The sequence below is a fragment of the Callorhinus ursinus genome, unplaced genomic scaffold, assembly GCF_003265705.2.
Source record: "Callorhinus ursinus isolate GAN/ISIS: 27379988/994484 unplaced genomic scaffold, GSC_fseal_2.0 scaffold50, whole genome shotgun sequence".
Classification (NCBI taxonomy): domain Eukaryota; kingdom Metazoa; phylum Chordata; class Mammalia; order Carnivora; family Otariidae; genus Callorhinus; species Callorhinus ursinus.
In genome coordinates, this window is record NW_027397112.1 from 5,727,934 (window position 1) to 5,741,847 (window position 13,914).

At 43.9% G+C, this 13,914-nt stretch overlaps 1 protein-coding gene across 9 annotated transcripts in view; it reads right to left on the reverse strand.

The window, feature by feature from the left end:
- The window catches only part of CEP112 (centrosomal protein 112), a 456,418-nt gene that overhangs the window by 2,043 nt on the left and 440,461 nt on the right, over nucleotides 1–13,914 (reverse strand). For all 9 annotated transcript variants that reach the window (XM_025889895.2, XM_073883235.1, XM_025889894.2 and 6 more), the window contains one exon: nucleotides 3,109–3,210. In XM_025889895.2, coding sequence (XP_025745680.1) covers nucleotides 3,109–3,210 — 102 coding nt within the window. The remainder of the gene's footprint in view (nucleotides 1–3,108; nucleotides 3,211–13,914) is intronic.

The window sequence follows — 13,914 nt, forward strand, 5'->3', positions numbered from 1 at the left end:
CCGTGCGCCCTGGGGGTTCCCTGAGGTCGGAGAGGCCCTTCTGGAAAAACCTCCGTCCGCCCTGGGGGCTCCCTGAGGTCGGAGAGGCCCTTCTGGAAACCTCCGTCCGCCCTGGGGGCTCCCTGAGGTCGGAGAGGCAATACTGGTAGTGGGAAGAGCCCCGGCCAGAGTTAGGCCAGCTTGGGTTCAACTCCTGGCTTGGCCTCGATGGCTCTAGGAAAGTTACTTGAGCTCTTGATGCCTCATCTGTGAAAGGGGATCGATGAGAGCCGCCCCCTGAGGTTAGGAGGAGGACGTGAACAGACTGATAGAGGCCGCCTGGTGGCTGAGCATGTTCTCTTAAATCAGATCTTTACAGTGTGGTTTGATTTTTTTTGGAAGCATAAATTTCTATATAGTATTAAAGATAACTCTCTCAGGTATGAATTCAAAAGCACCTTACACGAGCAAACAGAAACAGTTTGGGGGTAACTCCTACTATGGCTCAATGTAATCAAGAGTCAGCGGTATTTGATCATTTCAGAATTGTTTACTCTTGCTGCTTTGGTCTGAACTGAAACCATGGCAACGGCTGATTCTGAAGCCTAGTCGGGCCAGAGAACACAGCCGGCAGAACAGCAAATGTGCTTGCAAGACAGGAAAGCACACTTTCTCTAGATGGGTCCATATCCAGGAGGCCCTGCTCGGTTCTGCTTACTTAGTATCACCTGGTCTTAATTCTAGCCAATTGCTCAAATGACCCATGGGACAATTGATAATGTTGACAGATGCAAGGATTACACCGATTTGGCCTCCCTCCCCCACCCCGCCCCGTTTTGCAATTGGAATCCCAACAATTCTCAGAAGATACAGGCACCTGTGCTTTCAAACTGAATTTGCACCCTCTACGGCCTGCGACTCCTCCACGCGGCTGCCAGCTAGCAGGACTCTCTTTCTGGGTCAACTTCCAGTTTTAGGAGGCTGAAGTGGCTTTTATTACAGGGAAATGAGGTGAATGATAACAGAAGCCCTGCAGGTGGCTATCAGATTTCTTTCTTTCGGTCTTTTTTTCTTAAAAAAACCCCTCCTCTGAAGGTGCCAGGTCCTCCATAGCTGACCCTATGGAAGCTCTCCTACAGAGTTAATGGGTAAACCACACTGCAAGGGAGCTTTCCATGTAAATAAAGATGACTTCATCCTTTCTACCTTAACACTTTCCTGCGGTACTTATGTTTGTAGGCAGGAGTGACCGAGGCAAAACGTGGCTGGCAGGAGCAAAGCCAACAGTAGCCCACGGAATGATAGAATGAGCATTTCATCTTCAGGTGAGAGGCTTTTGACAGGAGGGAATATATACGGGGCAGCCGAAGTTTGCTGCGCGCGCTTTGCCCTACAGATTACAAAGAGCGCATGGGGATATCATCAAATCGTATCGGTTCGTAAATCAATTTATTGAGCACCTACTATGTGGCAGGCACTGTTCTTGGCACAGAGAGCAAAGACGTCTTTCTCTCAAGGAGCTTTCCCAGAAAAAAGTATGGTTTCCTTTTTTTTTTTTTTTAAGTTTCTTAACAGAGACATGATTTGCAAATATTTTCTCCCATGCCATGGTTTGTCTCTTCAATTTCTGAATGTTGTCTTTTGAAGTATAAAGTTTTAACATTTAGTAAAGTCCAATTCATCTGGTTTTTTCTTCTGCTGCTTGGGCTCTTGGGATCACAGTGAAAAAAATAACTCCCACCTAACCCAAAGCACAAAGATTCACTCCTTAATCTAAGAAGATTTCTTCTTAGAGTTGTTTTTTTTTTTAGCCCTTACATTTAGGTCTGTGATCCGTTTTGAGTTAACTTGTTGAATTATCTGATTGTCCCAGCACCTTTCTTTCCATTTTTCCCTCAGTCTTGGGACATTTGGAAACCAACTGACCAAAAAAATATATAATAGGGTGGCTCAGTTGGTTAAGCATCTTGCCTTCAGCTCAGGCCATGATCCCAGGGTCCTGGGATTGAGTCCCGCATCTGAACAAGGAGCCTGCCTCTCCCTCTGCCTGCTGCGCCCCCTGCTTGTGTGCATGCTTTCTCTCTGTCTCTGAGAAATAAACAAAATCTTAAAATATATATATACATATATATAATAACATATAATATATATGTTCTTTTTTCCCCTGGACTCTTAATTCTATTTCATTGATCTCCGTGTCTGTCCTTTTGCCAGTATCATACTGTCTTGATTACTACAGCCTTGTAGTGAGTTTTGAAATTGGGAAGGATGAGCCCTCCAAATTCATTCTTATTTTCTCAAGATGGTTTTGGCTACTCTGGGTCCTAGCTATTGCTTTTCATCAATCTCAGTCATACAGGGATTCTTAGACATACAAAGGGAACTTGACTGTTGTAGGGGAAAGTACATTTTAGGTTCCTAAGTGTATTAGAAGTGGGAATGTGCAGATTCGTTCCCATGTTAGAGTCATTAGACTGCCAATATATAAAATGTGTTTCTAGAAGTACGTGGAGAAAACCGATGTTGGAAGTTGTGAAATAATTTTAAGCATCTAAATTTACATCCAGTGCATCTCTCACACTGTATTTCATAAGCTATGCCAAGAACTATACATTTCAGCAAGAAATATTTAACCAAATTGTTTGAATACCTTGTCATTATTCTGCTTGGAATTTAAAATGCATCTTGTTATGTCTAACAAGCATACAAAACACACCAGAATAGAAATGCTTCTAATTTAGCCATCATTTCTGTTCCTCTGCCCTTTCACACAGTCAGGAATCTCCGATGTGTCAAGCGATGACATTTGGGGCCTGGTACCAAGAGGCGAAAGGGGGAGGCTATACTGGAATGTACACTGTAAATGAGGGAAAGTAACCATAACTGAACTTTTCAATTTCACAAGTGCTTGTAAGGAAATCTTACTGAGACAATGAGTTGCAAAACTAGTAAGAAAAACTTAAAAAAAAAATCCAAACGAAAAACAATTCATCCTGGTTGTATGTTATGTTATGTATGTTATTACATTAATTTCTGGCATCAGTTCAGAATTAAACTTATTTGTGAGTCTGTTTTCAGGATATACACACCCCCTGAACCCTGAGGGAATGCCTTGATTCTGGTAATTACCTGTGACTTTAGGGAGGAAATGGTGTCTTCCAGCTCCTGTCTTAGAGATGCTGGCATCAACCCTTTGAATTTGGTTTCATATTCTTGTCGTATATAAGTTATCTAAAGCGAAAAAAAAATGACAGCTTATCAGTTTTTTTCCACGGAAATGATTGTTTTAAATTTAAAATAATAAATAACAATATCTATTTATCACAAAGGTAAGTTTGCTACATGTGGTCAATAAAGATGAAACGACAGGGAACAGAGTTACAAACTGAAAAAGGCCCTTGGTCTGCCCTTGTGAGTCTGGGAGAGACAGTTCCTGAAACACTTTTATTTCTTTAAAATCCCCATTAACACAATTTTCAGTCCTTGATAAAAGTAAAATGCCTATTCTCTCCTCACCACTTGTGATATATGCACTACGCTAACCTTTTCTTGATCAGGATGTGGATTATGATCATGATACACTGTGATGTGAGGACAACTCATGCTACGTTGTTGCTCTGATTAAGACACTCCGTCCAACTGGCTAGGCACCTGGGTGCTCGATATAGTCCATAGGACAAGGAAGATAGGAATAAAGAAGAATCTATGCTGCTGTGCCTCCAAGACCCCTCAACCCAGGTACACGGGGGTGTCTTGCCATTGTGAGCTTCTCTGGCTCATGGGCTTCCCTCTTCCTCCAGAACACAATCAAGCCTGGGCTCAGCTAACTGATGGATCCCTGGGCTGGTAAAGGAAAGTTTGGTGGCTCATCTTTAAAAGCTACAGACAGAAGCGAAGGAGGGAGGCAGAAGCGGAGTCTTTGGAGGGATATGCCTGAGCAGAATGAAGAGGTACATGAGTGTGTGTGTCTTGGTGTCTTTCTCCAGTTATTTGATTTCTCTTCCTCTTAATCTGAGATGTGACGGAATTAAAAAACCTGTTGCATGTGCCGTGTGTGACTTAACTGAATATGAAAGCAGAATTGCATAGTATCCCATAAATGATTCATCAGATGCATCTGGAAATAAGGTAACATACTATGAAAATATGTGCAACTGAGCTCAGTTAGACAAGTCTATGCATTGATTTACTGAGGATAATTTAAAATTACCAGCCTTAATTCCCAACTTTTCTTAGACTAAACCGAATTAAGAAATGTGTTCTAACAGTTCATTTCATTATCCATTAAAATCCCATGGCAAATGTTCTAGAATATGATTTTTCAATTTTTGGCAAAGTGTTTTTCGACATATGTTATAATCTTGTGATTTACACCTAAAGGAAAAACAGAAATAATGAAACATGATCTCTCCCAGTGATGTAATAATTTTTCCCACCTTCTCCGCTTGGACTTAAGTTCAATAGTTAGATCAAAATGAAAGGCACATGCAAAGCAAAACACATGCTTTATAAAACAGATCTTAAGGGCAACATTTATCGAGGGTCCACAAGCTGGTATATTGACTATATTTTTCTGTTGTTCAACACTGGCTCTGAAATTTTGAGCTACTACTCTTTCAAAAGGGACTCCTGTGCACTATCTCTCTTGTTTGGTTGGAATGTCTGCCCACTGTCTATACATTTGCAAGACCACCGAGCTGGCTATAATAATGCCCAGCCCCCATTTCCTTTCCCCTAGGACTTTGGCGACTTTTCTTTTCAATGTCCTCTGGCATCACATCCACTTAAGGAGAAGTCTGAAGCCAGGCTGGGTTGTTTTCTGTGTTGAAGGTGACTTTCTTTCTCTGCTCGAATGCCCATGTGATTTTTCTTTTTCTTCGATTCAGGAACTCCACTAGGATATGTTTTGGTATTAATGATGACCACTTTTCCTGAGACATTGTGTATGCCCATTCCGTCTTTTCTTGGGGCCATCTTCCCTCAGTTTTAAGTACTTTGGAGGTGAAGGCCAAGCACTTAAGTTCTTCTGTTAATTCTCATAGCTTCTCTTGACTCCCTCGTCCCCACTTCCCTTTTCGTATCTGATGGCCTCCTTCTACTGGAGGCTGGGCCACAGACAGCAGACAATGGTGTGTGAACAAGACTGCCCTTTGATCACCCTATTGCATCACTTTTAAATTCAGTTGGCTATATTTTCCAACTTTTTTTTGAGGATCCGGGCATTTCCACTTTCTCTCTACTACTCCTTTGTTTTTATGATTTCAGTGAATCTGAGTGAACTTAAAATGAGCTCTTGGAAAATCTGAAGTTACCTCACTTATGAATGAGACTATCGACCAGGAAAATATTACTACCCTGAGTCCTTAAACCCAAATCCTGAATTTAAAAATCATTATACCAAGCAGAATCCTGTTACCTTAATAAAGTCATGGAAAACTTTAATCTGTTTTGCTCTATTTATAAGGTTAAAAATGTTACGACCAGCAAACATTTATTGAGTACTTCCGATGTGCCAGATACAATTCCAAGTGCTTTATTAAGTGGTGAATCCTTCTGACAACTCAGTGAGGTAAGCACAGAGAGGCGAGCAAGCCATGACTGGAACTTAAGGAGTCTGACTGTAAAGCACACATTCTTAGCCACTATGCTCTGCTGTTTCTCAAATAAGCTTTCCAAATGCTGAGATGTTTCTTCTACCCCCAAAGGAAAAGGACATCACAGACACAACCAGTTAGAGAAGTTTCATCCACTACACACTGGTGCTCCCCACAATATAACAGGGGCTGAGGAAGGGGGCGGACATACCACCATCCTTCCAGACATCCATCTGTTCTTTGCTTTATTTTTTTTTTTAATGACTACAAGAACAACGACAACACTTTCCCATTGGTTTAAAATTTCAATTGAAGATTTATAGATAAGACTAATTTTAAAAATCTCTACAAGTGCGATGCACCTAAACTAGAGGTTCCATAAATCCCCCACAGAAGCACACATTTTAAGGTCCAACCAGTGAAGGCTGTATCTAAATTTGTCAAATGGCAAAATGAGAAAGAGGAAGGAAAGGATTAGCTTATACTCTTTCATATCACTTTCGACTCCTGCTACTATTTTTCTATCCCCACCTCTGACCCAGGATGTGTTTGAGGGGGAATAATGAGGGGGTGATAACACTTATCTATAGACTAATCACAAACTATGAACTGCCAAATACGCCAATCTCCTTTTGTCTTCCTGCCTTCCCACATTTCCCTTGTGGTCTGAATCTGACCTTACAACAGATCAAGAAGCTAGAGGAAGTTGAAGTGATCTCAGCAAAGGGTTTGATGGACATACAATTCCTTTTACTAAGGCAAATGAAAGTTTTTATATATAAATCTGTATTATTCGGTTTGGAATATTAATTTTCGTTAGCATATACTGTCCAATTATACTCGTGAAGGCTATATTAGTTTATTAAATGCAGAAGCATTCAACGACTGTTCTCACTTGAATAAGTCTGGAAAGGCATTTCCAGGACTGTTTTGGCTCATTTCTACTCCACCTCCAGCACTCCCACTGCCCTCTAAAAGCACTGTGCATAATTATCTGCTCTTCCACATTCCTCAACCACCTCATGCCAAATAGATTATCAGTCTCCCCCCCCTTTCCTTCATCTTCTTCCCTTTAGCAAAGGAAAATTAGGAAATGTAGCACGTTGTGACAAACAACGACATTCCTGTAATGTAATAAGACCCCTGGACGCTGAGTGGAAATGGTGTATGTATAATATGGCACCCACGTGACCAAAGACAGCTGTGCTCTGCACCGTGGAAACAGACTGCCCACCTTTCCCTGGAAAGCAGAGCACTGACAATATTTCCTTTAATTTTTAAAAAGGACCATGAAGACTGAGAACATCCATAACTAGAGTTTAGTGTTACACTCAAGTAAAACTTACATCCCGGGGTAATTGGCCAAATACTCATTTGCATAAACAAGAGTCTACAGAATCTGTAGTTGACTTGAGCCAATGGGATCTCTGGAGATAAAAACTCAAAGTGATGTTGAAAAAAGTGAACCCTGGAAACCTTACAATTTCACTGAAAATATGGAAGGAGAACGAAAGCACATTTTGTAGTGTTTTCATTGAAAAACACTATCAACTAGTGATGTCGACATGTCAAAACCATGTCAAATATGTCACCCTCCTGTGGTATAACAAAACAACAAGATGGAAGCCTGCAGCTTTATACACATGACTTAGGGATGGTGCCTCAGCCACAGGTTATTTTATCGTAAGCTTCCATGCACCCAAGATGGCATTCACTTCTGAAGAGGTGAGGAAAGGGTAGGCCACTGGGGTTCCTGTGTCACACGTTCCTGCACAGTCGTTTGTGATTGTTTTCTGATGTAAGAGGGAAGCACTTTCGGAAAATGACTGTGCCTGGTATTACTTTACAAAATCCAACCGAGCATTTTGGGGGTCAGCTCAGCAGATGAAAAAGGGAACTAAGTCAGACTTCTACTGATGGCATCTCTGAACTATCTCCCCACTTTGCTGTCGCCCTGGGACCATCCCAGTCCGGGATGCCTTTGTCTCGCACCTGACCCACAGCCGTACTGGTAATGTTGGTTTTGGTTTTGGTTTTTGATTCAAATTTTCTTAACATTTAAAATCACAATCAAATCCTTTAGTGAGACCAACAAGGTCCTGCACCGTCTGGTCTCTAGTCACCCCTCATTGCCCGTCCCTCGACGGTCCTCTCACAGACACCAGACTCGCTGGCTTCTTTCTGTCCGTTCACTAGGTGCCTGGATACTTTCCCTCACAACAGGCCCTTTCTCCTTTTCCTCCGCCTACTTTCCTGTCCCGTGGGGTTTTGCCGCTCCTCCATCTAGATCTCTGGGTGTAGAGGGCCCCGCAGCGTGGTGGTCTCAGGTGGCAGGCCCTGGTGAGGAGGCTGCATCTGGGGCAACTGCCTCCCAACTTCAGATGAGCTAGAGCCCCTCACTGTGGCAGGCAACAGCGTTCCTCAGTTTCCACACCAGCCCTCGCTCTCACGCTGTGACCCAGTCTCTTGTCATTTCACTGGCAAGGAGTCCCCCCCTCAGCATTTTTGTCCCCTGTTACTCCTGGGACTTCTCTTCCAGCTGCCTCTGCCTGCTGATGGGCTCGGGACCCTGTACTCGCAGCTTTGGCTTCACTCATCACTCTGGGGTTCTGTTCTGTTTGCAGGTCACACACAGATGTCCATCCTGCTTTTGACTCCCAGTACATTTTACTTTTCTCTCTTTTTTTTAAAAGATTTTTTAATTTATTCATTTGAGACAGAGCAAGCGAGAGCATGAGCAGGGGGGAGGGGCAGAGGCAGAGGGAGAAGCAGGCTTCCCGCTGAGCAGGGAGCCCAATGCAGGACTCGATCCAGGACCCCGGGATCATGACCTGAGCCGAAGGCAGACACTCGACCAACCGAGCCACCCAGGTGCCCCCATTTTACTTTTCTCTTTTTGCATTTTCTCATTTTCTATTTTACCAATTATCATTGAGTGTTTGGTGCAGAGGGGGTGCCCATGACTTGACCTTATAGAGCCATGTTGTGCAAAAGGACAGGCTGTTTTGTAACCTGCCTTTGAAGAGTCAAGTGTAGGGGTTAAGAACTCAGACTCTGGAGCGGGAAGGTTGGAGCTGAATCTGATTTGGGTCCCTAAACTGCACGCCCTGGGAAGGCTAACTTCTCTGTGCCTCGGTCTCTTTATCAGGAAAATGGGAATTATAACTTCTTGGGGCTGCTGTGAGATTTAGGCGACTTAACACATGTAGAAGTTTTATAAGAGTGGCACTTAGTAAATAAATGTTCAATCAATGTTAGCTATCATTACATCATATAATGGAGACTATCCATATATATTTCATTATATTATATCTATGTATATTATGAATTATATATATATATATTTCATTTAGCCAAGCCTCTAGCACTATACTTTTTGATTTCTAATTATTTGCAATACTAGAAATCCTGATAGCAAATTATTTGCATATATTCACGATTAACTTGAGGGTTTCATTTAAACCTCTTTTTGCATTTTTTAGTATCTACGGATTGAGAAAGTACCTCATGACAAAAAGCTTCTATGAATTCAGAATCAATTTTAAGTGAATTTGTATTTTATAATTAAAATTATCTACATGCCTTTAGAAAGTAGTAGTACCCGTTTTTGACTCATATTATTTATCCTGGCTACCGACCATGATTGGTGTATGTATGAGTTTCCTCAGCCTTGCCAACAGCTCTGGTCCACAGGTGGGGAATCATTGCTCCATGCTGAATGATTTAAGGAAAGGATCTCAGCTTAAAACTCTCTCTCCACCCAGCCTGGATTTCTACCAATTAGATATATATGGGAGGGTTGGGGGAAATTAACGGATGCTTCTTCTCATTGTGGATTCGGGGATTCAGAACTATGTCCTTCTAACACCTGGCTTAGCTGAACACCATAAAGCAAATGGAGTTTGATCGTTGAATAAATTGTAGGGGGTTGGAGATGAGGGAAAGCACAAGAGGTAAGTTTGGAGCATAGCATATAGTCTGAAACAGGGTGAACATGGGTGGGCGCTGCAGGGTTTGGAGTCTGGAGTAGTGGAGAACATCAGAAAGACGCTGGGTTTCTGAAGGGTGGTGACAGGCAAGTTAAGGGGTGGGCAGGAGGGGGGACACAGGGAGGGAGGTTACTGGGGGATCTAATAGAAGGCGAGCAGAAATGTGGGGGATGTTTCTGAGTGATGGGCCTTTGTGCAGCAAAAAGTTTTTGCATGGGCTTTTTAGGGGAGAGGGTATATAAAACTTATCAGTTTGATACTGAATTCCAGTGTGGTTTAAAGAAAAAGAATGAAAGAAATTATAGTAAAAGATGGTGCCAAAAAAATGCTCTAGTGCAGCTGAGAAAAAAATGCACTGCCTTCTAAGAAATGTCATTTTTATTGGGGTTAAGGTATTACGCGTTGCCACAGCAACTGCCAAGAGAGATCCATTTTAAGAAAGGTGCTCTGCAGCATAGCTGGTGTACTTTGATTCTCAAATACAAAGTGAAAATGTAGTAAGTAACCATAATTTTCTCAACAATCCTCAAAATGTTCATTTCCCCCCTTTCTTCAATATGGTTTTATCTTATGATTCTTTATTCCAACGGGGTCCCGTCAGACAGAGGCTGCAGCTCACAGGGCTCCCTCGTTCCCTGTACCTAGTGAGGTCTCCAGCCCACAGGAGCGAAGCCTGCTGCAGACTGGACCTGAGCCTCCCAGGAAAGGGGGTGGCTGATTAAGGAAGCAGCCACCAGCCCCTCTAGTAGGAGGACAGCATGAACTAGTTTCTGGAAAGGGTTATTGTTTTAGGAGGAAGGAACAGTTTTCTGGTACTGTGGAGAAAACAGTGGCCCGAGGGTGAAGACAATGGTCCGAACCTAGCACTTCCGTTAGCTTTGGATGCTCTCAATTCAGCTGCGGGTGGTTGGAAAGATTCCTAACAGCAAAGAGAAACCTGGGTTTTATAGTCTATTCATAAGCATCAACACACATAGAAAAGATGAGAAGCGGGTACGATAATCAGAGGCCAATACGTTGCTCAAATCTGTCCGTGAAGCAAAGACTTACATACCTAGTAAGAAGACTGAGGTGCTGGCAGGAAATAAAAATGTGTGAATATTAAAATTTTGGAGGACATGTTGCACATAAGCGGTACCCTTTCCCTCCTGATGTCAAAAAAAAAAATCTGAAAGCATACTTTAGAGCTCCTATGAACAAATGTGGCCTTTGGAGGTACTCATTTAGAATTTCACAAGATATATGTGGTGGATATTTGTTTCACCCTCCAGCACTCATTCGAGAGGCTGCTGGTTACTGGAATACACTCCTCCCCCACACTGTCCACTCAAGATCACGGGGGGTGGAGTATGTGATAAGGCCTAGCCAATCATCACATCACATGCCCCTTGTGCTGGGATCATTTGGGGCCTGGGTACATGATCCAAGTTGAGGTAACTGGAGTCACCAAGAATCATGGGACAAACTCTCTCATCCACTGGACTTCACCCAGGGGGCGTCATTCTGGGGTTGTGTCAGCCATCTTGCTGCCACAGAGTGAAAGCTGGACTGAGAGGGGAGCCAATCCAGAGGAAGAAGAGCTGAGAACTGGAGAGAGAGAAACTGGGCCCTTTGTCTGGCTGACCCCGAAGTTTGCCCTGTCCTTAGATTTTTTTCAGTTTGGGTTGCATTTTCTGCCACTCGCAACTAAATTAGTCCTGCTTGGGAAAAGGGGTAGAATAGGCAAAATATTAACTTGCATCTGTGTGTTGTGCCTGTTTGACCAAGGGTCAGCAAACTTTGGCCTACAGGCCAAATCTGGCCCACCACCTATTTTTGTAAATAAAGCTTTATTGGAACACAGAAATGCTCATTTGCTTACCTATTATCTGTGGCTGCTTCTGCATGACAATGGCAGAGCTGAGCCATCCTGACAGAGACCTGGTGGCCCCCAAGTTAAGTCTAAGCCATTTTCTCTGGGGCCCTGCACAGAATGTTGGCTGATCCCCGCACGCATGAGAACCACGAGGCGGGGAGCGCGCTTGTTTTGCTGTCTGCGGCAGCGCCAGCGCCAGCATTTATCTTGGTGCCCGGCATATGGTAGCAACTCAATAAATATTTGCTGAGTGAATGAATGAATCAAACCTCACAGCACACCGTGTTAGGTCCGTCTTTGTCTTCAGACGGCAGGATCTTTAGAATGTCGAGAGTAAACAAGTCACAAAACCTTTCCTGAAATACAAAGAGCCGATTCTGTCCATGAGGAGCCATCAGGGTCCTGCGGTTTTTAATCAGTGCTGTGGCTACGAATAAGCAGGCCAGCTTCAGGCCTGAGGGAGGGGAGTTTGCTTCATCCATGTTCTGCCCCTCCTCACGACCAGACTTTTTATAGGGTCGCCACATTAAATGGCTCCTGCTTCCTGGTGTGTGTGTGTGTGTGTGTGTGTGTGTGTGTGTGTGTGTGTGTGTGTGTGTGTGTCTCTCTCCTTGAAATTAAATGCTGGCTCCTCTCTCTCTGGAATATATTATTTTGGTTTCTATTCCTAATGTTTTTCTTCCGGACAATACCATTGCTGGAATTTTTCTTCACATACGTTGATATATGCTAGGAACACACCCTTACTTCAAAGATCGGCTGGCTGAAGTCTGAGAGGACTATGATGCCTGCACCAATTCTGGAGGCAGAGACTGAATGGGGGGCCTGCGGAGGTACGTGTTGGAGAACGTGGACACGCAGGGGAGCTGAGTTTGTATGAGTTAAAGGGAAGCAACGTGTCCACTTTACTTTGGAAGGTCCATCTTCAAAAGGGTTTGGAGAGTACGCTTTGGGGAGGGACGGGTGGTTTTCACTGTTCTCCTCTCAATGACGGAGTGGGTCAGCCCTTTTTGGGTGGGGTGTGCCAAGGTAGTGTCCATCAACGGAGGACCAAAACCCCAACCAAGGGGGGAGGGGAAAAACTCCCCCAAGACTTTTAACTGACTTTCTTAAATAGAAGACCCAAGAAGACTTACGGAGTGAGACTGATATTCAGTATGGCTGGTAGGGGTTTTGGAGTCCATTTGATATTTGCTCTTTGTGAACTGAAGTAAAGTTGGAACACTTGGCATGTGGTAAACGCTCAGAGAACATTGTTTTAATGAGCTAATGACTGAACAGAGCTATGGTTGGATAGATAGTTGGGACCGTGAAATTATGGAGGGCAGTAAAAGTCATCCCATTGAGTTTCGACTGAATGTAATAGAAAATAAAGAGAAATCAGCATTGACAAACCCCTGCTATGCTATGTATTAAGGAACTGATACATAATCTTCCACCTATTGTCAAGACGCCATTCAATCCTTCCATAAAATCTGGGAGACAGATAGTATCATACTCATTTCATAGATGAAGAAATAGGCCCACAGTGAGTAACTGCTAGACCCAGGGCTGAAGCTGGACATCTAAACCCGCACCGTGCCCACTTACGGTGGGGACACTGGGAGGTGGGGGGTAAGGAGGATTCATCTGGAAATGTTGTAAAGAAATCTCAGGAGAGGAACAGACTGGGCCTCGGGGACAGCAAGAGTGGCTGGAGTGATCTAGGAGAGAAAGAGCACTCTGGTTCAAAGGCAAGGCTGTGGGAAGGTCCTATCACAGAAGCTGACGATGAACTGGCTTGTAAAAAAAGTGAAAGGTGAGTTGAATGAGAATTCTAGGCCTCAGCCACGTGCCCAGAAGAGCAATGTCCCTGGAGAGACAGGGTAATGGGTGCAGGGAGCCCGTCTGTGTGTGGGTGGGAGAGAAGACATGGTTTGGGTTTGCATTTACTTAGTTTGAGGTGCTGGGAGACGTTTGTGAGGAGAGGCAGCTGTGGAGCTTATGAGAAAGGCCGGGATTAGATGCCTGAGAGGCCTGGGCTGGAAGAGCAAGGTGAAGCCTTAGGAACGGAAGGGCTCTCTGAAGGGGGAAGGAGAGACAAGGAATCCCTGAGGGGTAGAGAGTCACCCACAAGTGGCTCCACCATGCAGGGCGCAGGAGAAGGGGAACAAGAGAAGGCTCAGGCATGGTGGGAGAGGGGGGCTGAGAGGCAGCGGAGTGGGGAGCACGGCCTTGGGTTTCACAGGAAGGGGCAGCTGCAGGGAGGCCAGGGACCATGGGCATCATTTGCCCCCCATGTTGTCAGCGCGTGTGAAACAAAGCCATCTAGACCGCGTATCGGTCCTGAGAGATTTGGGTGAACAGCAACGCTACAAATAAGGGTTTAGGATGGAATTAGTTTGTTGATAAATAATGTTGTTTCCTATTTTAAAGCAAAAATTACAGGAGGAGTATCCACATCTAACCTTCAGTTAAATACCGCTCCAAATATCTGATTTAGTCTGAGATTTTTGAC